Source organism: Chrysemys picta, chromosome 1 (genome assembly GCF_011386835.1).
Source record: "Chrysemys picta bellii isolate R12L10 chromosome 1, ASM1138683v2, whole genome shotgun sequence".
In the NCBI taxonomy this organism is placed as follows: domain Eukaryota; kingdom Metazoa; phylum Chordata; order Testudines; family Emydidae; genus Chrysemys; species Chrysemys picta.
In genome coordinates, this window is record NC_088791.1 from 233,684,632 (window position 1) to 233,710,001 (window position 25,370).

Here is a 25,370-nt window from a genome sequence, read left to right on the forward strand (position 1 = left end):
TTGGCTCCTATAAAAAAAAGTGTTGCAGGTAATAAATTTCACACCTTCCGTTGCATTGCAGTTCTGAGATTCCTTCAAATTCTTCCAAGCTTTGAGCCACTTCTTTCCCACAAGACCTCACATTTAGCTTATCGAGCTGTCAGCTCCCACATTTGCTCTGTCAATGATAGCAGCCTTGATTACCTGTTTGTCCACTTCCCCCTCAAGTACCTTTGTACTTTCTCTTGTGCCAGTGCCTGCCATACATTGGGGAAATTTCCAATTAGACTCTAATGCCATTTCCTGGTCCTTCAAATCGCCCCTCAAAATTCACCTCTTCTATAACTGCACTCTAATAATGACAAGGCAGGTGGTGAGTTGTGATTACTGCCCTCGACTGGCTAAGAATTGAGCACATCTGATTATTTTTTGTTACCTACACACTGCACACTAGAATAATAGAATTGTAGGGTTAGAAGGGATCACAATGGTCATCTAGTCTAAACCCCTGCCAAGATGCAGGATTTGTTGTGGGTAAGCCATCCAAGACAGATGGCTATCCAGCCTCCTTTTAAAAACCTCCAGTGAAGAAGCTTCCACAACCTCCTGAGGCATTGTTCTACTGTTAAGAAGCTTTTCTTGAGATTTAATCTAATATGCTGTAGTTTGAACCGATTGTCCTGCTCTCTGTGACAAGAGAGAACAATTTTTTCTCCATCTTTTTTATGGCAGCCTTTCAAGTATCTGAAGACCTCTGTCACGTTCCCCTTGAATCTCCTCTTTTCCAAACTAAACATACCCAGTTCCTTCAGCCTTTGTTCGTATGGCTTGCATTCCATACCTTTGATCATCTTTGTCACTTGCCTCTGGATCCTTTCCAGTTTCTCTACATGCTTTCTATACATTAGTGACCAAAATTGGACACCTATTTGAGGCCTAACCAGCTCCGAGTAGAGTGGTACTATTACTTCCTGTGACTTGCAGGCTACGACTCTGTTAAACCTAAAATTGAAAAAAATAATTATATATATATATATATATATATATATTTTTTTTGCAACAGCATGGCATTGCTGACTCATGTTGAGCATGTGATCCACCACAACTACACAGATCCTTGTCAGCAGTGCTGTTGCCAAGCCAGTTATCCCCACCCCCACATTCTGTATTTGTGCATTTGGCTTTTCTTCCCTAAGTGTAGCACCGTACATTTGTTTTTGTTGAATTTCATTTTGTTGTCTATAGCCTAGTTCTCCAATTTATCAAGATCACTCTGAATTTGAGCTCTGTTTTCCGAAGTATTGGCACCCCCCCCAGCTTTGTGTCATCTGCAAATTTGATCAGTATGCTCTCTATACCTATATCCAGGTCATTAATAAAGATGTTAAACAACACTGGACCCAGAACAGATCTCTGTGGAACCCCACTTGAGACCTCTCTCTAATCCAACTTTGTTCCATTAATAATTACTCTTTGTTTGCGGTTGTTTAACCAATTATGTATTCACTTAATGGTAGTTCCGCCAAACCTGCATTTCTTCAATTTACTTATCAGAATATCATGTGGGACAGTGTCAAAAGTCCCAAGTATATTATGTCCACCGCATTCCCCCTATCCACCAAATCAGTTACCCTGTCAAAGAAGGAAATCAAACTGGTTTGGCATGATTTGTTCTTGGTAAATCCATGCTTCCTGCTAGTGATTACCCCTTCATCCTCCAGGTATTCACAAATTGAATGTTTTATACATTGCTCCAGGTATTGAAGTCAGGATGACCGGTCTATAGTTCCCCAGCTCCTCCTTTTCCCCCCTCTTTTTAAAAATGGGCACTATGTTAGCCTGTCTCCAGTCTTCTGGGACCTTTCTTGTCATCCATGAGTTTGTAAATATTGCTAGTGGTGCCAAGATTTCTTCAGCTAATTCTTTCAGTGAATTCCTCAAATGAATAGCCCCAGCCCTGCTGATTTGAATTCATTCAAATTGATCTGATGTGTTCTTTACTTATCCTGATCTGCATCCCTTCCCCTTTATTGTCTATGGTAATTTTACTAATCATCTGGTCACATGTTATTTTATGTGAGAAGACTGAAGCAAAGTAGGCATTGAGCAGCTCTGCCCTCATATCATTTCCCATTACCCGCTCACCTTCTCCATTGAGCAGCAGACCCAACCATCCCTTATCTTTCTTTTTTGTCTGACATATTTGAAGAACCCCTTCTTGTTATCTCGAACATTCCTTGCCATCTGTGACTTTCCTGATTTTTCTCCCTAAACGCTCTCGCTATTCTCATGTATACTTCCTTGGTGACATGGCCCTCCTTCCATTTCCTGTATGTATCCCTTTTCATTTTTAGATAGCTAAAAAGCTCCTTGTGCAGCCACATTGACCTCCTGTGGCTCTTATCTTTCCTCTGCATCGGAATAGCTTGATGTTGAGCTTTTAGTGTTACATCTTTTAAGAACTGCCCGCCCCTGTTGACTCCTTTTCTTTCTAATTAGTCTTTCCACAGGACCTTGCTTACTAGTTCTCTGAGTTGGTTGAAATCTGACTTTCTGAAGTCCAGTGTCCCTGTTTTGCTGTTCTCATGTCCTTCTTTCCATAGGATCTTGAATTCTATCAGATCACAATCTCTTCCTCCCAAGTTCCCGACCACCTTCACATTTGCAACTAATTCATCCCTGTTGGTCAAAACCAAATCCAAAATGTTCCCCCCCCCCAGTTGTTTCCACAACTTTCAGGATCAGAAAGCTGTCCCCTACACATGCTAAGAATTTGCAGCATGTATTAGGTTTTTCTGCAATAGTCTTCCAACTGATATCAGGCAAGTTAAAATCCACCATTAATGCTAGCTCATGTGCATTAGCTAATCTTGTTACCTGCTTGTAGGATGACTCATCCACTTCTTTTTCCTGATTTGGTGGTCTGTTATAGACCCCCACCGTAACATCGTGCGGTTCTTTCCCCTTGTTATACTCACACAGAGACTCAACACTTCCCCTTGGACCTCAGAGCAAGTGTATACATTCTTGATGTACAATGCAATACCGCCTCCTCCCCCCGGCCCATACCTATCCTTTCAGAGCAAGCTATATCCCTCATTGCTGGTACTCCAATCATGGGAGTTGTCCCACCAAGTCTCTGTGATGCTAATTAAGTTATAATTTTCTTCATATATCATGACTTCCTGTTCTTGTCCATCCTCCTTGACCCATTTGTTTGTCTCATCCACCTGTTATGTCTTTTCTTTTAGATTGTAACCTCTTTGGAGCAAGGAGTGCCATTTACTATGTGTTGATACAGTACCCAGCACGTGAGGCCCCCAACTTGGTTGGTGTCTTTGTGCTACCACAGCATAGATATTAGCAATATTTGAGGTTCGTCCTGTGGCTAAGTTCTGAGCAATTCACAACTCTCTCTTAAATTGACCGATAAGATATGAGGCCAAAGTGTTTCTGGTCAGTGATTTTCAACAAAACTATTTAGAGTTTTTCAGTGTATGTGGGGAGTGGTGACATTGGGGAAAAAAAAAAAGATATAAGCTAATAAGAAGGAAAAAAGAAGAGCGAGGAGTTGAGGATGTTAGTTACTGTGATTATGGCTGAAGGTGCATGAGTTTTGAAATCACAGATTGAATGATCACTGCAATTACTTCAGTCATGGAGCAGGCAGAGGTCATTGTAAAACCTTTTAATCATAATGCCATGAAGAGCTGGGGGCAGCTGTTCATCAGTAATATCAAAAAGGGGTTTTCCTTTCCCTGAATGACAATCAACCAACTCACCCCTCTCCCCATTCTTAGATACAATAGTCTTGGTGACTGACTAAAAAATCCTATTGCATCTCTAATCTTTTGTGTTTGCCTTTTTGAGGTGTTTTTTTATTGCCGTACCTCTGTTTAATCAATATACTGCTCAGATTTCCTGCTGCAGAACAAATGTTAAGTGTCCCCCTGTACTCATTTGTACTGTCTGCAAGATGCTGAGCCCTCTAGCTCTGATCCAGCAAAGAACTGAGGCGTATGCTTAATGTTAGGCATGTACCCAAGCGCTTTGCTGGATTGGGGGCACCCTGCAGGGTTGAACCTTAAATGCATTAATAGTACAAATACGAGGCAAAGAGCGAGCTGTGAACTTTAACAAACTGAAGCCTCCAAGGAAACATTTCCCTCCATCCCACAAGAAACCACCAACTCATAGCTGCCCTTCATTCAGTCCTCCCCCAAAATCCCTGGTATCAGGGGCGGCTCTAGGCACCAGCAAAGCAAGCACGTGCTTGGGGCAGCCCATTTGCAGGGGCAGCAGGGATCCAGCATGGGAGCTAAGAACCAACAGGGGACCCTGGGAGCTGTAGTTCCTTGGTTAGCTCCCTGCCTATAGAGCCAGCCCTGGAGCAGGGAAATAACTACATTTCCCAGCATTCCCTTGGCCACTACCAACAGGAAAGAGGGGGAGGGAGTGAGGAAGCTGAGACCTCATGCTGCAGTGAATGGAGAGCTGCACTGTGAGTAGGGATACCATATTTTAACATTAAAAAAATAGGACACTCCACGGGGAGGGAGCGTAGCCCCACCCTGCCACCATCCACTCCCTCCGACTGCCCCCCACAGAAACCCCAACCCATCCAACCCCCCCTGCTCCCTGTCCCCTGATCACCCCCTCCCGGGACCCCTGCCCCAACTGCCCCCCAGGAGCCCACCCCCTATCTAAGCCCCACTGGTCCTTGTCCCCTGATTGCCCCCTTCCGGGACCCCGCCCCCTTCCGGGACCCCACCCCCTATCTAAGCCTCCCTTCTCCTTGTCCCCAACTGCCTGCTCCTGAGACCCCCCCCCCAAGTTCCCCCCTAGGACCCCACCCCCTACCTGTCCCTTGACAAACCCCTGGGACTCCCATGCCTATCCAACCGCTGCCTGTCCCCTGACTGCCCCCCCCGAACCGCTGACCCATCTACCCTCCCTTCTCCCTGTCCCTGACTGCCCCCCCAAACCTCCGCCCCATCCAACCCCCCTGCTCCCTGTCCCTTGACTGCCTCCAGAACCTCCTACCCCTTCTCCAACCTCCCAGCCCCCTTACCGTGCCACTCAGACCACCGTTTCTGGCTTCGCGCAGCGCCAGACACGCTGCTGCATACATGCTGCCGTGCTCCCCTGCGGAGCCACACGCCCCCTGCCCCGCCCAGCACCTGCCTTCCAGATTTGAACACCTCAGAATTTAGGAGTGCTCAAGCTCAGTTTGGGCAGTTGTTACTTCATTTCTCCCAAATCAAATATACTGATCCACTGTAACTTGCTGTAGAAAAAGTAGGATAAAATTGAGCAAGAATTTCCAGTGGTTATTGTATAAGGCTATTTTCAACAGCCATTGCCTTTTTTTGTTTGTTTGTTTAAAAGGAAGACAGTGGTATTGCATTGGCAAATTCCCCATAGAAAGAAAGAGTGGAACAAAAGAATAATAAAGGCACCTCAACTTTTCCTCATTTATGGAGGACAGTCTTATAATATGCATCCAGATATCCTCCAATCACACAAGCTGAAAATTGTTCCACTTTACTGCAGTTCTGTAACCATATGGGAACCAATTCTGTCTGTGTTCTGTGCACATCTAAAATTCCTGCTGAATGACCTGCCCTGGGAGCGAGTTACCAGTGACCCAGGGCTGCGGCGGAAGGAGGGTGCAGTGGTGGGGGGGTGGGGAGAGCCCAGGGCTGGGGCAGCAGGAGGTGTGTGTGGGGGGCAATGGTGGGGGGGTAGGAGGGTAGGGAGGAGCCCAGGTCTGGGACGGCAGGGGCGTTTGGGTGTGGGGGTGAGAGCCCAGGGCTGGGGCGGCAGGGGGGTGTGGGTCAGGGGGGAGAGCCTAGGGCTGGGGCAGCAGGAGGGTGTGGGTGGTGGAGGAGAGCCCAGGGTTTGGACGGCAGAGGGGTGCGGCGAGGAACCCAGGGCTGGGACGGGGGGGCAGCCAAAATTTTTTTTGCTTGGGGCGGCAAAAAACCTAGAGCCGGCCCTGCCTGGTATCACCTCCAGAGGAGCACCCAGATAATAGGTGGCTTTGGCCCCACTTCTACTATTGGTGGGGACACTGCTGGCCATTGCTCTCACCTTTGATCTCTGTGGAAAGGATAATCTTGAAAGTTGCCTCCCTTCCAATCCAAGGTCTCTTCTGAGATGACAAGAGGCCTGATTCCCCGTACCAGGCTTCTGCTGTATCCAGTTCTTTGCTTAGCTGAGGGTCAGTAGCTCATTTGTCTGAGAGAGTTAGCCGGGGAAGTTTCAGGGTTTCTTTAACAACTATATATGCTACGAAGCGAAACCCCAGAGTTCCTGCAGTTACTTTGGAACCCCTTAGGTCTTCTGGTGCACTTTGCTAAACATTATGGGATGCCTTGTGCACTTCGTGCACTGCTAGCCAGAGCAAAGGAGGAGGGATGTACGTGTGTGGGTGAAGCAGGAATCAGAATACTTCCTGTACTCCCAGAAGAACCCTGGGATTCCTGGTGTGTTCAGCAGCAGATTAACACATGGGCCCATAGGGCCCATGTCCAGGGGCCCCGGCCAGTTTGAGGAGCCCCTCAGGAATGCCAGAACCTGTGTAGAAGTGGGGGGACTACCAGCACCAGAACTATGGCCCCACCCCCTGCTCCTCCTCTTTCCCCTGAGGTCCCGCCCCCTGGCCAGGCCAGAAGTCAGAGCCAGGCCGTGGTAAGAGCCACCGAGAGAACCCGGGCTGCTGTGGGGACCCCTGGACCTTCCACCTGCCCTAGGCGAGGGGCTGGGGTGCCTGAGAGCAGTCCCCAGCTAGTGTCCCCACTCCCGGGGCACGCCGCCCACGGCAGGTGGAGGCTCCCTGGGCAGCTCTCATCACAGCCTGGCTCCAGCTTCTGGCGGGTCTTTGAGGGGGGGAAGAAGAGGAGCCGGGGGCGGGCCCCATGTAAGGGGTGGCTAAGGCCCACCTCAACCCCCCCACCAGGAAGAGGCTGGTGCCACTAGCAGGGGCTGTGCTTCACGGCAGGGGAGCTGTAGTAAGAAAGAGTCTTGGGGCTTGTTGGGTGGAAAGGAAATTGCCAGTTTCCCCTATTGGGAAAACTTCTTCTCTCCAGGTGCACAGAGTATAATGAACCTTGAACCCAGGCTCAGTGTGAGTTGGGTCTTTCCCTGCAAATGTTTTGTGCATCTCTTTGCTTTGACAAGCTTCAGTAAGCAATACATTGAAATCATTAAAATGAGCAGACATTAAAATCAGACCTTTGAAAGTGGTCCCAGTTTGACTCATAGAAACATGGCTGTAGTTTTCCACAGCAAAAGTGTTTTGAGAACATCAGATTGTATCTTAGATGCAGGCTATGATCTGCAGTGACATAACTGGGGAAAAGAGATGAGATTCTGAGTATTGTTTGGAAGGAGGTAACCCCAATGGGATTTCAATTTAAGTTTCTCAGCTTAGACCTGCGAAAGTTATTAAGTTTCATGTGCAATCAAATATAGGACCTTCTTGCTAGGGCTTTTTCTTATGGTTTCATGTTTGAACAGTGACAAATGAAAAATAAAGCTATGTAAGAAGAAACTATTTTGTATGAAGGCACCACTGTGCATACCTTGAAAATAAGTGTTCCTTTCTCTTATGGCTTTGTTTCCTCTGTAGTAGCTCCTGAATGTGTCATCTGTATAATTATAGGATTTATGTTGGATGTATTGTGTGGCAGGAAGGTGCCATAATTATATGCACCTGAAGCTTTTTTGTAGAAATAAATTATTGGCTGCACTCATAATGGTGTACATAATGGCTGTCAAAGGTGCCCCAAGTCATTAGGTTAATGAATACAGGTCAGCAAGACTTTTGAAAGACAATAATTAATGCCTCTCATTAGAGCTGTTAATATGGTTTCAATAAAGATTTGTGCCATTGCACTTGGGTTTGGAAATTGTGGAGAGCAAGCCACCCTGGAAAACTGCAGCAATGGAAGAGAAATGTAATATAAAGTTTGGTAGGGACAGCATTTGAATATTCCTGTTTGGAATTTGTTTAAAGAAACAACTGTTGACTTCTTCATTGTTGCTTTGCATTTTTTAATTCATCATCTTGTGTAATTATCCCTTTTAAACAAATTAAAAATAAATGTTTGAGTGGATTCATTGCTTGGGAAAAGTGTGAGATGTTCTGACAGCTCTGGAGACTGCAGTCTTCTCTCCACAAGTCAGGGTACAGAGGTACATGCTTCCTCATTATGCACTGGTAATAACTCTGACCTGGAGAGACCTTTTTTTTTTTTTTTTTTTTTTTTAACACAAAGGGGTGGTTCAGTGTCCATGCTCATTCAGCCTTTCTGCTGAGAACTAATGAACGTGCAACATTGTAATTCTTTGTAAAGATGTAGGAACTTCAAATATCAAACCAAAACTTTCTGTGTTAAAACAATCAGTGTGTGGTCAACCCGGAATAACTTTAGTTATTTCACTAGAGATTATTTAAAAGTGGGATAAAGTGCTGTCCTGTAGGTGTTCAAACTGGTAAGAATGCTTTAAAAATTCTAAGTTGTGTTTTTTTTTCTTTCCTTGTTCAATTCTCTCAGTACTATGGGCAGTGAAACGTCTTTCTGGAAAACAAATTAATTGCCTGACATGAATTTGTAAAAATGTTGCAACATTTTTACATCTCTTTGTAAAATACCCCCATTAAATATCAGGTGATAAGGCCCTACTTCAGCAATGCTCTTAAGCACTTTTATAAGTTCCATGATCTAAGTACATGTGCTTAAATGTAAATATTGGCTTTGCTGAACCACGGCCTCAATGCTGAAAATTCGTAAGTAAAATTGTGAAAAAGTCAAATTCCAGATTAGTTACATTAGCATGGTAACATATTGTTTTCAGTATTTCCCATCCCGTTCCTTATGTATCCTAAAATTTTGTTGGCTGCATGTTGAATATACATCTTTACTGAGTGGTCCACATGATGCCCAACTCAACGTGTGCCCGCATCTGTGCACAAAACTACCTCCTGCTGAAGATGGCAGCTGGGATTTCAAATGTGTCATTCAAGCCTGTTGTCATGGTCGGGTTGTTGGCAGCCAGACCTAGTGCTGAAAGCGAGAATCCACAGTCATGAGACAGGAGTCAAGAGTCAGCTGGGTCAGGATACCAGGAGGTCAGAAGCAGGAGACAAACTGGAGGTTAGGAACCATGATTCAGGAACTAGAGTCAGGCCAGGTCAGGATACCAGGGTGTCAGAGGCAGGAGACAAACTGGAGGTTAGGCACCACAAGTCAGATGTCTGGAGTCAAGCTGGGTTGGGATGCCAGGAAATCAACCCGGGGAAGCAGGAGCAGTGAGCAGAAAGCAGGAGGTGTGACTTTTCCCATGACCCTTACAGGCCTGGGTTCAGGAGCTGTGGGTCATGACACCTGTAATTGGTGGAAATGTTGTTTATTGTTAGTTCCTGACAAGATTGACTTCCTTTTCCATCTAGTTGCAATTTTACAGCAACAAAACAGCCTTTAACTTAAACTGGAAAGAGTGGGGATACAGTTGCTTCCCACATTCACAGTTCCCAGCCGCTCCAGAAGTGGGCTTCTAGCACCACAGTTTAAAAAAAAATTGCTCCCTGACAGCTGCATTTCACAGGGTGGGAATCTTTTTACATAGGTTTTGTTCTGAGAATAATTTCGATTGCATTTGAGAGACTGCCTCATATTGCATTTTTTGTCTCTGAGTTAAGTAATATACTGGATTTCAGTATAATGTGTAATCCTATATAACTACCGTTGGAAGTTTAACCCTTAACGGATTTTCCATCAGCTATGAATATTACAGATTTTCGTGAATCCGCTCTGCTGAAGTTAGAACTAGGAGGACCTTTTGCAGCAGATGTGGTTGATCGGCGGGCAGAGGAATACATAGTAGTGCAAATTGGGCAGATAGAAGACCCTGGATCTAGAAGGAGACGTCAGCCACAGGTTATGGTTTTCACATATCATTGTCTTTGGAAATTTTGTGTCACGTCTTTTTTTGAGATTCCTTTCTTTTACTGATACTGGGTTATCTCCATCAACATTACATGGATTTTTGTTTTTGCTGTGAAATGTACATTGATGTCGGCATTAGCTATGTTGTTATTAGTAAATAGTAAAATTACATTTTAACTTGACCTTACAACATTGCATTTAACCCCTCTTTTTGGAACTTAATGAGTTCTGGGGACAATTTCCTCTGACCTGACACTTAACATACAAGTGCTTTTGTCTAAAAAGAAATCAAATTAGTGAAATTTGGCTAGAGGTTTTTGGGGGAAAGAAGCACATGAAGAAACAGACGTAAGGTGCTTTTTTGCACTTATGCAAACAGATTTCATAAAAAATGAGATGATTAACTGAAGGGAGAGACAAATCAGAGTACTATAAAGTGTGTTAATCTCTCTGCATGTGTAATACATGAAAATAAAAAGAAGCAACATAGTTTAAAAAATAACCATGACCACAGACACCTACTTTTTTTTTTTTTTTGGTGATTCTGTGATTTTTTGGTGATTTGGCCTCTGATTTGTTGTTGCATCACACCTTAATCATCAGCATTATAACTGCATACAAACTCATGGTTACTATTTATAAGTTAATAAAAGCAGGTCCATTAGCTCATCAAGTAACGTCATTGGGCACAATGTTGTCGAGGTAATTATACTGTTAAACCAGCCTTTCTTACTGATGGGAGGGATGCTATAATTTGTGCAAACTGTAACAATCCCCAAGAGATCTTTCTGCTAACTTGGAATAGCCAGAGTACATTTTGCTCCAGCCACCCACCTCTTGCTGGACACTTCCCTGGACTGCCCAGGACACTGGGGCGGGGGCAGGTAGCTAAAAATTATCTATGTTGACTTTATGCCACCAGGGGTTCCTTTTCCAAAGGTATCCCCAGCTGGGGGTTTAAGACTGCTTTCTTTATTCTTTGTGCTGCTAGTCTGAGACAAGGGGACAGAGCAGGAATGAAGAATCTGGGCTACGATTTTTAACTGGACTTTGTCTCTTTAAATCCCTTTTGGCTCCAAAGAGAGAGAATCTCTGCACCCATATTTAAAATACACACTCCAGTATGCATTCAGATAACTTGCCCACATACCAGTGTGCAGCAATATGTAACGTTGCAGAAGCTGTTTTTCCTGAGTTCTTTATAGTCATTTCTCCATGTAAAGGACCAAATTCTGGCTGCAGTTTCCATTGGTCAATGATCTCCAAACATCTTGGGTGTATACCAGAATTTAGACCCAACTGTGTAGACACCAAAATAAAAATGTGTAGAAAAATTGAACAGAGCCATGCACCACTTTTACTGATCTTTAATTACTGGTGTTGTTAAATTGAATCTCTTGCAGGTCTTATACAACTGGACTCTACCTTTAAACTCAAGACGAAATGAGCAAGTTATCACAACTAGAATCTTTGAGATACTTAACAGGTTGGCAGAAACCAACTGTAATAAAAGTTTGTATAAACTGATTATTTGAATGCTATGAAAATATATTTTCTTTTCTTTAAACAAAACTACTAAATTCCATCATTTTGTAATTCTTCAGACTGTCAGTAAAATATAAACTTTCCTAGTTTTTTAAAAGTAATTACAATATGATCATCCTATCCACGCCTTGGACTTAAGTTACATTCCAAGATCCGGCATTTACAATCTGGTATTCAAGTATCGTAAAAGTTGCTTTACATTTTTTATTTTAACTAATGAAACAATTTTACAGTATTTTAAAAAAAAACAGTTGCTATTTCATTCTGTAAGGAAGCAGAACTTTTCTTTTTTTCCCTACAGTAATGCAATCTCCATAAACATTCAAGCTTTCCTACAGGAGTCTGAAATTGTTCCTCTCTCCATGAAGCATCAGTACCTTCATGCAAATATAGAGACACAAGTAACAATTGCATCAGTCATCTTAGCAGGCGTTTATGTGCTTATCATATTGGAGGTAAGTCAATGTATGCACTTTGTGTGTCTGTGTTTGTATCATTTTTGGCAGTTAATATACTTTCTGAAATTGAATCTGAAACCTTCCAGTACTATCAGACACTGCTTAGGGCACAAACAAGACTCCCAAATATGTTGAAGGAAATTGGAATGAATGGCAACTGATCCTAGTAGGTTATTACTAACTGCCTCCATAGTATTTGAGCAGTTCTTGGTTATTTCTTTCTATAGGAATCTTGTGGTATTTCCATTATATTTTATAACTTGGCTGTGAAACAAAGTCAGCCTGGGTTGAAACTTGATGGATAAAATCTTAAGTTAAAAGCAAATTACTCACACAAGTTAAAAAGTCACTTTGATCATTCTCTTCTCTAAGGCCTGGTCTACACTAGGCGTTTATGTCGAAGTTAGCGCCGTTAAATCGAATTAACCCTGCACCCGTCCACACTGCGATGCTATTTAGTTCGACATAGAGGTCTCTTTAATTCGACTTCTGTACTCCTCCCCGACGAGGGGAGTAGCGCTAAATTCGACATGGCCATGTCGAATTAGGCTAGGTGTGGATGGAAATCGACGCTAATAGCTCCGGGAGCTATCCCACAGTGCACCACTCTGTTGACGCTCTGGACAGCAGTGCGAGCTCGGATGCTCTGACCAGCCACACAGGAAAAGCCCCGGGAAAATTTGAATTTGAATTCCTTTTCCTGTCTGGCCAGTTTGAATCTCATTTCCTGTCTGGACATCGTGGCGAGCACAGCAGCACTGGCAACGATGCAGAGCTCTCCAGCAGTGATGGCCATGCAGTCTGGGAATAGAAAGAGAGCCCCAGCATGGACTGATCGTGAAGTCTTGGATCTCATCGCTGTGTGGGGCGATGAGTCCGTGCTTTCCGAGCTGCGATCCAAAAGAAGGAATGCAAAGATCTACGAGAAGATCTCTAAAGACATGGCAGAGAGAGGATACAGCCGGGATGCAACGCAGTGCCGCGTGAAAATCAAGGAGCTGAGACAAGGCTACCAGAAGACCAAAGAGGCAAACGGATGCTCCGGATCCCATCCCCAGACATCCCGTTTCTACGAGGCACTGCATTCCATCCTCGGTGCTGCCGCCACCACTACCCCACCAGTGACCGTGGACTCTGAGGATGGGATACTGTCCACGGCCGGTTCCTCAGACATGTTAGGGGACGGGGAAGATGAGGAAGGAGATGAGGAGGGCGAGGCAGTTGGCAGATCTCACAACGCTGATTTCCCCGACAGCCAGGATCTCTTCATCACCCTTACAGAGATCCCCTACGAAGCGTCCCCAGCCATTACCCCGGACACAGAATCTGGTGAAGGATCAGCCAGTAAGTGTTGTAAACATCTAAACATTTATTTTTAACAAAACAGGAATATTAACAATTAAAAGAATGGGTTGTTCATGATTAGTGTGCCCTAGGCGCTTAACGGTTTAGTAAGGGGCAGTGCAAGTTTTGAAAAGAAATCTAGCAATGTCCGGTTTTCAGTGATTGTCCTGCACAAGCCGCTCTACTGTGTATTCCCTGCTACTGCAGCTACAGTAAAATGCGGTCTATATGTGCGGGGATAGAGCAGTAATCCTCCTGGGACATCTCGATGAAGCTCTCCTGGAGGTAACTTGAAAGCCGTTGCATGAGGTTCTTGGGGAGAGCGGCCTTATTGGGTCCTCCGAAGTACGACACGTTGCCGCGCCACGAGATTATCAGGTACTCGGGGATCATTGCTCTGCACAGCAGGGCGGCATACGGCCCTGGTCTTTGGAGGCTTTCCCGGAGCATTCTCTCTTTGTCGCTCTCGGAGATCCTCATCAGGGTGATGTCGGCCATGGTGACCTGCTTTTAATTAGGTAGGGGAATGTTAGTGTTGGGACTGCTTTCCCGTTCCTTTACAGAACTGTCACCGCTGGTTTGCAGCCACGCGGTGGAGGCGGGAGAGGGGCAGCCGAAAGGGATCATTCCCGGGGACAGCCGCGAGGGGGTGGGACAGGGGCAGAGTTCCCGCTTGCCGGATTGCTGGCAGCAGGGACTGACATTGATTTAAATGTGAAATGAGGCCAGTGGTAATATAAAAGTTTTAAACTGCCACAAGTGTACGGCTTACCATGTCTGCCTGCAACAGAAATTCCGTTGTGCTGCCTCGCTTCTCAAATGTGCTGTTCAAGACCCCAGGCACAGAATGCGAAGGCCGAGAATTCGACCTTGTGCTGAGTGCGCATGTGAAAGGTGCTGTGCATGGTCTTGTTCACAGAGAAAGACTATGTTCTTTGTTCACAACTACATTTATCTTTCAGAGGAATTCACTCCCTTTTTCCCATTTCCACAGCCCCGTCTGCGACTGTCTCACAACCTAGCCTGGAATCACACTCCCAGAGGCTAGCGCGGATTAGGCGTAGGAAGAAGAGGACACGGGAGGACATGTTCTCTGAGCTTATGGCCTCTTCCCAAGCCCAGGCAGCACAGCAGACCCAGTGGCGGGAGAACTTGACCCGAATGCACCAAGCCAACATGGATCGGGAGGAGAGGTGGCGGCAGGAAGACCAGCAGGCGACTCAAACGCTGCTTGGACTACTGAGGGAGCAAACGGACACGCTCCGGCGCCTTGTGGATGTTCTGCAGGAACGGAGGCAGGAGGACAGAGCCCCGCTGCAGTCCATCTCTAACCGCCCTCCCCCGCCACCAAGTCCCATACCCACCTCACCCAAAGTGCAAAGAAGGAGAGGCGGCAGAGTCCCTGCTAACTCTCACTCCACCCCTGCAGAGAGCTCTAGTAGCAGAAGGCTCTCATTTCCCAAAATTTGAAAAGTTCTTTCCTTCCCGCCTGACACAAGCCCACGTCCAAGTTTCACCTCCCAATGCCATGTGTAGTTGATAATAAAAAATTCGTTTCTGTTAACTACTGTTTCAATCATGTTCTTTTGGAGGAGGAGGGGAAAGGGGGTTGGAAATTGGACAGGACAGTCTCCTTTGGCAGGGTACATAGTCGGGGGCAGGCACAGCAGCAGGGCATATACACAGTGCAGTGATGCAGTGACTAGTTGCCCCGGTTAGTCTGGGAGGTTGTTTTGATGTAATGTTGGGGGGGGTGGGTTGCTCTGTGACTTTGTGGCGGGGGAGGGCAGTTACAGATCTTAAGCGCCGGTCCTTAGACAGGATCACAGAGCCACACAGCATGGGATCTGTAACCGTCCTCCCCCTGCCACAAAGTCAAATAGACCTCCCATACACACAGTCCCGATCAGGAGGGGTGACAGGCTCCGTTGAAACAAGCATCCCACCGCAGCGGAGCCTGTCAATCCTTGAGTTTAGAAGCTGCATTCGCATCACAACACTAGACCCGCCCCGCACCACAGTCTGCGTCCCAGTTTTAAAAAATTCCCGCTAAAACAGTATTAAAGAAAACGGTGTGCTTTAACAAAGTAGAACTATTTTTATTTCGACACGTGTGTTGGAGGGGGGGTGAAGGGGGTATGTAACTGGATAGGATAGTCAACATTACCTGGGTAAAGAAACGGGGGCAGGTTTAGCTTCTCAGTACACAAACTATAAAATCACAGGTTACCCTGCTCACTCAGGAACTTTGCTTTCAAAGCCTCCCGGATGCACAGCGCTTCCCGCTGGTCTCTTCTAATCGCCCGGCTGTCTGGCTGTGAGTAATCACCAGCCAGGCTATTTTCCTCAACCTCCCACCCCGCCATAAAGGTCTCCCCCTTGCTCTCACAGAGATTGTGGAGCACACAGCAAGCTGCTATAACAATGGGGATATTGGTTTCGCTGAGATCACAGCGAGTCAGTAAGCTTCTCCATCTCCCCTTGAGACGGCCAAAAGCACACTCCACCACCATTCTGCACTTGCTCAGCCGGTAGTTGAAGAGTTCTTTTTCAGTGTCCAGGGCGCCAGTATAGGGCTTCATGAGCCAGGGCATTAGCGGGTAGGCTGGGTCCCCGAGGATGACTATAGGCATCTCCACATCCCCAACAGTTATTTTGTGGTCCGGGAAGTAAATACCTTGTTGCAGCCGTCTAAACAGACCAGAGTTCCTGAAAACACGAGCGTCATGAACCTTGCCCGGCCATCCCACGTAGATGTTGGTAAAACGTCCCCTGTGGTCCACCAGTGCTTGCAGCACCATGGAAAAGTATCCCTTTCGGTTAATGTACTGGGTGGCCTGGTGGTCCGGTGCCAGGATAGGGATGTGAGTTCCATCTATGGCCCCACCGCAGTTTGGGAATCCCATCGCTGCGAAGCCATCTATGATCGCCTCCACGTTTCCCAGGGTCACTACCTTTGGCAGCAGTACATCAACGATTGCCTTCGCTACTTGCATCACAACAACCCCCACGGTAGATTTGCCCACCCCAAACTGGTTCGCGACTGACCGGTAGCTGTCTGGCGTTGCAAGCTTCCACAGGGCTATGGCCACTCGCTTCTGTACACTCAGTGCAGCTCGCAACCGGGTGTCACTGCGCTTCAGGGCAGGGGACAGCAACTCACAAAGTTCCAGGAAAGTTCCCTTCCGCATGCGAAAGTTTCGCAGCCACTGGGATTCATCCCAGACCTGCAGCACTATGCGGTCCCACCACTCAGTGCTTGTCTCCCGTGCCCAGAATCGCCGTTCCACGGCATCAACATGACCCATTGCCACTGTGATGTCCTCGGCGCTGGGTCGCCTGCTTTCTGACAGGTCTGTGCTACTCTCAGACTTCAGGACATCACCGCGGTGCCGTAGCCTCCTTGCCTGACTTTTCTGCATCTGCCTCAGGGAAACCTTTATGATAAGCTGCGAGACGTTGAGAGCGGCCACAACTGCAGCGATGGTCGCAGCGGGCTCCATGCTCGGAGTACAGTGGCGTCCGCGCTGTCAATGACTGGAAAAGCGCGCGAACTGTTTTCCCGCCGGCGCTTTCAGGGAGGGAGGGCGGGAGTGATGGACGGATGACGACAGTTTCCCAAAAGCACCCTCGACTCATTTTGTTACCCAGAAGGCATTGCCGGCTACACCCAGAATTCCAATGGGCAGAGGGGACTGCGGGAACTGTGGGATAGCTGACCACAGTGCACCGCTTCGAATGTCGACGCTATCACCGTTAGTGTGGACGCACAAAGTCGAATTACTGTCCTTAGTGTGGACACACACGTTCGACTTTGCAATATCGATTACAAAAATTCGATGCAAGTAAAATCGAACTACTCTCGTAGTGTAGACAAGGCCTAAGACACCACAGAACAAAGTAGAAATCTTTTGCACATGTAAAACAGTAAACATTACTTTTATTTTTAAAACAATGACAATTAGAAATACCTACAATGCACCCTTTATTGAGGAAGGAGAGGATTTGAGTTAATATGAGGGAAGTCAAGGAGTGAAGAACTTTAAACATTTATTCCAAGGCCACTAGATATCCAGTTTAACTCAAATATCTTGTATCATGACTCAAGATGGTAGACATATGAGAAATGGTACAGGATTTATGTTTTGCCATTCCACAGGTCTGTCTTGGGTTGTAAATAACAACATGAATATCCTGTAGCTAAAATATGAGACATAGGAAATAATTCTTTCTACATTTACTCCACTTTTATACTGGTGGAAGTCCATGGACTTCAGCTGAGTTCCATTTGATTTTCACTGGTGCAGGTGAGAGGAGAATCGAGTCTATGAAGGGTCTCATAATGGCAATGTTTGGTTTGCTGATTATTCTTCCCTATCCATCATCATGATCTTTTTCATACTGTTCCCCATTAAAATGCTAAATAAGATAAGAAATGCCTTTCTTCCAAATCCAATTTCAGTAACAGAGACAGATACCACGTGACAGAGGGTTAAAAGTTTAGATTATTCACTTCAGGAGTGGAGATTTATTTATGAGGCTGAAACTGGCTCTATGTACTTTATAGATGTGTTATCTCAAAACACTAAATGTGAAGGGGGATGGTATATTGGATTTTGATTTAAAGGCATCTATATATGCAGTACACCATTGAAATAACCTTAATACATTTTAATGCTGCTTTTATTCTCCAAAATGTATGCAGTCCTTAGCAATTGCAAAAACATTAGGTTTTGAATGTTTGTGTGACTGGGCTTTTTTGTGTGCAGATGTTTGCAAGTTAGAGGCTACTTGTGAAGAATTCACAAGTCATAATAGCTGTGACAGACCCAGACCAGTGGGGTACAGGAGTCTGGTAGAGGGCAAATATACTGGTCACTGGATGAGTAGCTTTCTGTTCCCTGAGTGACCAGAGCAGGGGCTGCACTAGAGTAATCAGGAACTTGCTAGAACCAGTTAAGGCAGGCAGGCTAATTAGGACACCTGGAGCCAGTTAAGAAGAAGCTGCTAGAATCAATTAAGGCAGGATAATCAGGGCACCTGGGTTTTAAAAGGAGCTCACTTCAGTTTGTGGGGCGAGTGTGAGGAGCTGGGAGCAAGAGGGCAAGAAGCTGAGAGTCAGAGGGTGTGCTGCTGGAGGACTGAGGAGCACAAGCGTTATCAGACACCAGGAGGAAGGTCCTGTGGTGAGAATAAGGAAGGTATTTGGAGGAGGCCATGGGGAAGTAGCCCAGGGAGTTGTAGCTGTCGTGCAGCAGTTACAGGAGGTACTATAGACAGCTGCAGTCCACAGGGCCCTGGGCTGGAACCCGGAGTAGAGGGCGGGCCCAGGTTCCCCCCAAACCTCCCAATTGACCTGGACTGTGGGTTCTTCCAGAGGGGAAGGTCTCTGGGCTGTTCCCCAACCCACATGGTGAATCTCTGAGGCAGGAAAATCCGCCAATAAGCGCAGGACCCACCAAGATAGAGGAGGAACTTTGTCACAGCTGGTGTCAAGAGTGGGATCTTGGTGTGCACAACGCGGCGGAAGAAGGAGGGTGATTCCAAAAAAAAAAAAAAAAGAGGGTTGTTGTTTTTTTTTCCCGGCACAATGGATGACGTAGTGCGGGCACTGATACAAGCCACAGTGGCCCAGCAGGAGGCTACCCGTGTCCAGGCAGCCGCCCAACAGGAGGCAGTGCGGCTGCAGCAAGAGACTAATTGCCTGCTGATGGACCAGGCTGCCCAAGACTGACCTGTGTTGCGGGAACTGGTAAACCAGGTAAAGACCCTTACAGAGCTGAACCGCGGCCATGATGGGACGCAGCTCACACGGGTCAGCCATTGGCTGCAGAAGATGACACGGGAGGATGATGTAGAGGCATACCTTCTGGCCTTTGAGAGGACAGCCCTACGGGAGGCCTGGCCTCGAGATCAGTGGTCTGGCATCCTTGCCTCATTCCTGTGTGGGGAGGCCCAAAAGGCCTACCATGATCTGCCTGAAGAGGCTGCAGCAGACTACCCCCAGCTGAAAGCAGAGATCCTGGCCAGATCTGGGGTAACGACCGCAGTGCGGGCCCAGCGGTATCACGGTTGGAGATACCAGGAAGACAAAACCCCGCGGTCCCAATTGTATAATCTCATCCATCTTGCACGAAAGTGGTTGCAAACAGAGTCCCGGAGTCCGGAAGAGATACTAGAGGTTCTGGTCATTGACCGATACATGAGGGGACTACCGCCAGACCTTCGTGCCTGGTTAAGCCAGAACGAACCCGCCACCTATGACGAGGTTGTTGCCCTGGTAGAGAGGCGAAGGACAGCGAGGGAGTTGACCCGACCAGTTAAGGAAGAGGCACCCCGGGTTAAACTAGCAGCACCAAGCCCTAAAGTTCAGGTGACTGGGCCACCAGGAGGGCCCAGGTGGAAAAAGAGAGAGGCTGAAGGCCCATCAGAGGCCACAAAGAGTCGGAGCACTGAGGGAGAAGAGGATTGTGATGTTAGACTGCCCAAACCAAGAGACCGGGGAACGCCTAGGGCTCCATACAGATGTTATGCCTGCGGGGAGTGGGGACACATAGCTGCATAGTGTCCCAATGCTGAGGAGCCTATGCAGTGTAATCTGGGGAACTGGGCAGATCCATGCTCCCTAATCCACCTTGTGGGGGTCTCACCCCACATATGTATACCAGACCAGTGAAACTAAATGGGGTAGGGACTACGGCACTGGTTGATTCGGGGAGTGCTATCACGCTTATCTCAGGGAAGCTCGTGAAGCATAGTCAGCTGCTATAGGCTAAATGTACGGGGATAACATGTGTCCATGGGACAGTTAGTTACTACCCCACCATCCCAGTAAAAATCGAGATCCAAGGGAACACTACTGAGGTAGCAGCAGGTGTAGTCCCTAAACTCCCATACCCGGTGCTCATAGGGAGGGACTTATCAGGGTTTGGAAACTTACTCCCAGTAGAGGGATTGGAGAAAGATGGGGACCCTAAAATTGGTGAGGCATCCACAGCAGACTGTCAACCTGCAATCTTCTCTGAAATATCCCCAGATTTGTTCTCCACTCCCAGACAGGGTAGAAAGACAAAAAGGGAAAGAAGGGCAGCTCATAGACTCATAGACTTTAAGGTCAGAAGGGACCATTATGATCATCTGGTCTGACCCCCTGCACGCTGCAGGCCATAAAACCGTCCCCGCCCCTTCCCTGGACTCTGCTGCTGAAGTCCCCAATCCTGTTATTAGTGACCTCAATCGGCAGAGACCCTCCTGCTAGAGATCCCTGCCCCATGCTGCGGAGGAAGGCGAAAAACCTCCAGAGGCTCAGCCAATCTGCCCTGGAGGAAAATTCCTTCCCGACCCCAAAAATGGCGATCAGTAAGACCCCGAGCATATAGGCAAGAGTCTCCATCCTGACCCCTTTTAGCCATTATGCTATTTACCTACCATTGCTTGGTTTTCCTTGACAACTATGTTTTACCATTAAACCATTCCCTCCATAAACTTATCTAACTTAATCTTAAAGCCAGACAAGTCCCTCGCCCCCACCGTTTCCATCGGAAGGCCGTTCCAATATTTCACCCCTCTAACGGTCAGAAACCTTCGTCTAATTTCAAGCCTGAACTTCCCCACGGCCAGTTTATATCCATTCGTTCTCGTATCCACGTTAGTACTAAGCTCGAATAATTCATCTCCCTCCCTTGTATTAATCCCTCTAATATATTTAAAGATAGCAATCATATCCCCCCTCAGCCTTCGCTTTGTCAGACTAAACAACCCAAGCTCCTCTAGTCTCCTTTCATACGACAGGTTTTCCATTCCTCTGATCATCCTAGTGGCCCTTCTCTGCACCCGTTCCAGTTTGAGTTCATCTTTTTTAAACATGGGAGACCAGAACTGCACACAGTACTCCAAATGAGGTCTCACCAGCGCCTTGTACAACGGAAGCAGGACCTCCTTATCCCTACTAGATATACCTCGCCTAATGCATCCCAAGACAGCATTGGCTTTTTTCACCGCCACGTCACACTGTCGACTCATCGTCATCCTGCGGTCTACAAGGACCCCTAGGTCCTTCTCCTCTTCCGTTACTTCTAACCAATGCGTCCCCATCTTGTAACTAAAATTGTTATTGGTCATCCCCAAATGCATCACCTTACACTTTTCACTATTAAATTTCATCCTATTTCTGACACTCCAATTCACAAGCTCATTCAAGTCTCCCTGCAGGATATCCCTATCCTCTTCCGAATTAACAACGCCTCCCACCTTCGTATCATCCGCAAACTTTACCAGCCTACTCCTGCAATCGGTTCCGAGGTCAGTTATAAATAGATTAAATAAAATGGGTCCCAAAACCGAACCTTGGGGAACTCCACTGGTAACCTCCCTCCAACCTGACAGTTCACCCTTCAATACGACCCGCTGCATTCTCCCCATTAACCAATTCCTTATCCATCTCTGGATTTTCAAATCGATCCCCATGTTTTTCAGTTTAACCAATAATTCCTCATGGGGTACAGTATCAAACGCTTTACTGAAATCCAGGTATATTAGGTCCACCGCATTTCCCTTATCTAATAAATCCGTTACTTTCTCAAAGAAGGAGATCAGATTCGTTTGGCACGATCTGCCCTTCGTAAAACCATGTTGTAAATTATCGCAATTGCCACTACCCTCCAGGTCCTCAACTAGTTTCTCCTTCAAAATTTTCTCTAACACCTTGCACACTACAGATGTTAAACTAACAGGCCTGTAGTTACCCGGATCACTTTTTTTCCCTTTTTTGAAAATAGGAACCACATTAGCTATTCTCCAGTCTAACGGGACCACCCCCGAGTTTACAGATTCATTAAATATTATCGCTAACGGGCCTGCTATTTCCCGCGCCAATTCCTTCAATATTCTCGGATGAAGATCGTCCGGTCCTCCCGACTTAGCCCCATTAAGGCGTTCAAGTTTTGTTTCCACCTCGGATACGGTAATCCCCCATCCCGAACGCCCCTCTGTAATGGTGCTAGTATCCCTAATCCCTTCATTGGCCTCATTAAACACCGACGCAAAATATTCATTGAGATATTGCGCCATGCCTAGATTGTCTTTAATCTCCTCTCCGGCAATAGTCTTCAGCGGTCCCACTTCTTCTTTCTTTGCTTTCTTCCTGTTTATGTGGCTGTAAAACCTCTTACTATTGCTTTTGATTCCCCTCGCTAGGTCCAATTCTACACGGCCTTTGGCCTTTCTCACTCTATCTCTACATTCTCTAACTTCACTTTGGTACATTTCCTTACTGATCCCTCCCCTCTTCCACTCTTTGTACGCTTTCTGTTTTTTCCTAATCGCCCCTTTGAGTCGGTCGCTCATCCAGCTCGGTCTAAATCTCTTGCTTGGTAATCTTTTTCCCTTTTTGGGAATACAGGCCTCCGACAGCTCATGCATCTTTAACTTAAAGTAATCCCAGGCTTCTTCCGCCTTTAAATCCATTAATACGTTTGCCCAATCCACTTCCCTTACCAGTCCCCTTAATTTGTTAAAATTGGCCTTTTTAAAATTATAAACCCTAGTCTTTGACTTAATTCTGTTACTCCTTCCCTGTATTTTAAACCGAATTAGCTCATGATCACTGGAGCCCAAATTGTCCCCTACTACCACTTCCTCAACGAGGTCCTCACTACTTACCAGAATCAAATCTAAAATGGCCTCCCCCCTCGTCGGTTCAGCTACCACTTGATGGAGGAATTGATCAGCAAGCACATCTAGGAACATCTGAGCCCTATTATTGCTACTAGCGTTTGTTCCCCAATCTATTTCCGGGAAGTTAAAGTCCCCCATAATTACACAGTTTCTATTAGTAATTACTTCTCTAAGCACATTAAATAGTTCCTTATCCATATCCTGGGTCGATCCCGGCGGTCTATAGCACACTCCAAGCACTATCCCCGGAGAGGCTCTAGAAGTCCTATTACCCATTGTGAGTATTGCCCAGACGGACTCTGTGTTGTCTAATCCATCCACTATTATTTCTTTACAGTTTATTTCACTATTGACATACAATGCCATCCCCCCACCTTTACCTCTGTTCCGGTCTTTCCTAAACAGCGCATACCCCTCCATACCTGTGTTCCAGTCGTGACTGTCATTCCACCACGTTTCCGTTATTCCTACGATATCTGGTTTCAGCTCTTGGACCAGGAGCTCCAATTCCTCCATTTTATTACCTAGGCTTCTGGCATTGGTGTATAGACACCCTAATGTATGTCGTTTAGCCCGTCTCCCATTAGGAGCACTATATGTTGCGGGCCTCCTAGTGTCTGTCCCTCCTGTCCTTTCTATGTCCAATCTCATCTCCCCAGCTATGTCTCCTCTCATTTTACTCACCTTCTCCATACTGGAATCTGGCGTGGAGATTAACTGTGCATCTCCCAACCGTCTCCCCAAACTTGCTAGTTTAAAGCTCTTTTGATAAGATGAGCCAGCCTCCTTCCCAGAAGTCTATTTCCTTCCCTACTCAGGTGAAGCCCATCCCGCGAGAACAGGTGTCTGTCCCCGAAAGCCTCCCAGTGGCCATACATCCCAAAGCCCTCCTTATAGCACCACTCCCTTAGCCAACTATTTATTCTCACAATCCTATCAGCCCTTTGCTGCCCTTCCCTCGGAACGGGCAGAATCCCACTAAAGATAATCTGAGCCTCTATCTCCTTGAGCGTCTTCCCCAGCCTGGCATAATCTCCCTTGATCCTCTCTAACGAGAACCTAGCCGTATCATTCGTTCCTACATGAAGGATTATCAGGGGGTTCTTACCTGCTCCTTGTAGGATCCTTTTCAACTGCAAGTCCACATCGCGTATCCTTGCGCCCGGTAGACAGCACACCCTTCTGTTCTCCGGGTCCGCCCTGGTCACAGGCCTATCCAATCTCCTCAGTAAAGAATCCAATCTCCTCAGTAAAGACCTTGGGAACCCGAATACTAACTCAAAGCCAGAGGGTCGCTCTTGTAGGTAGGCAGACCCACGTAGCTGAAAAGGAGGCCACACAGGAGGGAGAAGTACCTGAGTCTGACCCACACCCTAATGCTTCTGAACCAGTAGAGGCAACAGAGACTGGGCCCCTAGATCTTGGGCAGATTAGCCCCGGGAGAGGAAATTTTGGACAGGACCAGGCAGAAGACCCAAGGTATGACAACATTAGGAAGGAGGTGACTGAAATAGATGGGGTCCCCGTGGAAGGGAAAACCCAGGGACCAGGACCCTACTTCATAATGAAGAAGGATCTCTTATACTGGGTGGCACCAGTACAGGGGCAGAAGGTACAGCAGATCCTAGTACCTCAAAAACACCAGAATGCTGTATTAAGTCTTGCTCATAGTCATCTTTTTGGGGGGCATTTGGGGGTAGAGAAGACCCTGGGATGAACTCCTACAACAGTTCTTCTGGCCCGGAGTGTCAGCTGCACAGTCTCCGTTCCCACTTGAGGGCATCTTTAGAACCCCTTCCCATCATAGAGGTCCCCTTCGAGCGAATAGCCATGGACCTAGAGGGATCCCTGGAGAAGACGGCTCGGGGTCACCAATATATACTTGTTGTTTTGGACTATGCTACTCGCTACCCACAATATATACTTGTTGTTTTGGACTATGCTACTCGCTACCCAGAAGCGAGTGTGAGGAGCTGGGAGCAAGAGGCACAAAGAGCTGAGAGTGAGAGGGTGTGCTGCTGGAGGACTGAGGAGCACAAACGTTATCAGACACCAGGAGGAAGGTCCTGTGGTGAGAAAAAGGAAGGTGTTTGGAGGAGGCCATGGGGAAGTAGCCCAGGGAGTTGTAGCTGTCGTGCAGCTGTTACAGGAGGCACTATAGACAGCTGCAGTCCACAGGGCCCTGGGCTGGAACCCGGAGTAGAGGGCGGGCCTGGGTTCCCCCCAAACCTCCCAATTGACCTGGACTGTGGGTTCTTCCAGAGGGGAAGGTCTCTGGGCTGTTCCCCAACCCACATGGTGAATCTCTGCGGCAAGAAAATCCGCCAATAAGCGCAGGACCCACCAAGATAGAGGAGAAACTTTGTCACACAGCCAACAAAACTTTCAGGGACTGAGACTGCAGACACCAGACCAT

General features: G+C 46.9%; 2 protein-coding genes across 4 annotated transcripts in view; both read left to right on the forward strand.

Annotated features, from left to right (window-relative positions):
• The window catches only part of OCA2 (OCA2 melanosomal transmembrane protein), a 351,992-nt gene that overhangs the window by 103,772 nt on the left and 222,850 nt on the right, over positions 1 to 25,370 (forward strand). For all 3 annotated transcript variants that reach the window (XM_065580822.1, XM_065580824.1, XM_065580823.1), the window contains 3 exons: positions 9,766 to 9,923; positions 11,336 to 11,418; positions 11,779 to 11,932. In XM_065580822.1, the coding sequence (XP_065436894.1) occupies positions 9,766 to 9,923; positions 11,336 to 11,418; positions 11,779 to 11,932 (395 nt within the window). The remainder of the gene's footprint in view (positions 1 to 9,765; positions 9,924 to 11,335; positions 11,419 to 11,778; positions 11,933 to 25,370) is intronic.
• Positions 12,299 to 14,843, forward strand: LOC135980769 (uncharacterized). The gene is made up of 2 exons (XM_065580820.1): positions 12,299 to 13,279; positions 14,274 to 14,843. Exons 1-2 carry the CDS (start codon positions 12,703 to 12,705, stop codon positions 14,747 to 14,749), a joined length of 1,053 nt encoding a protein of 350 aa, XP_065436892.1. The 5' UTR covers positions 12,299 to 12,702; the 3' UTR covers positions 14,750 to 14,843.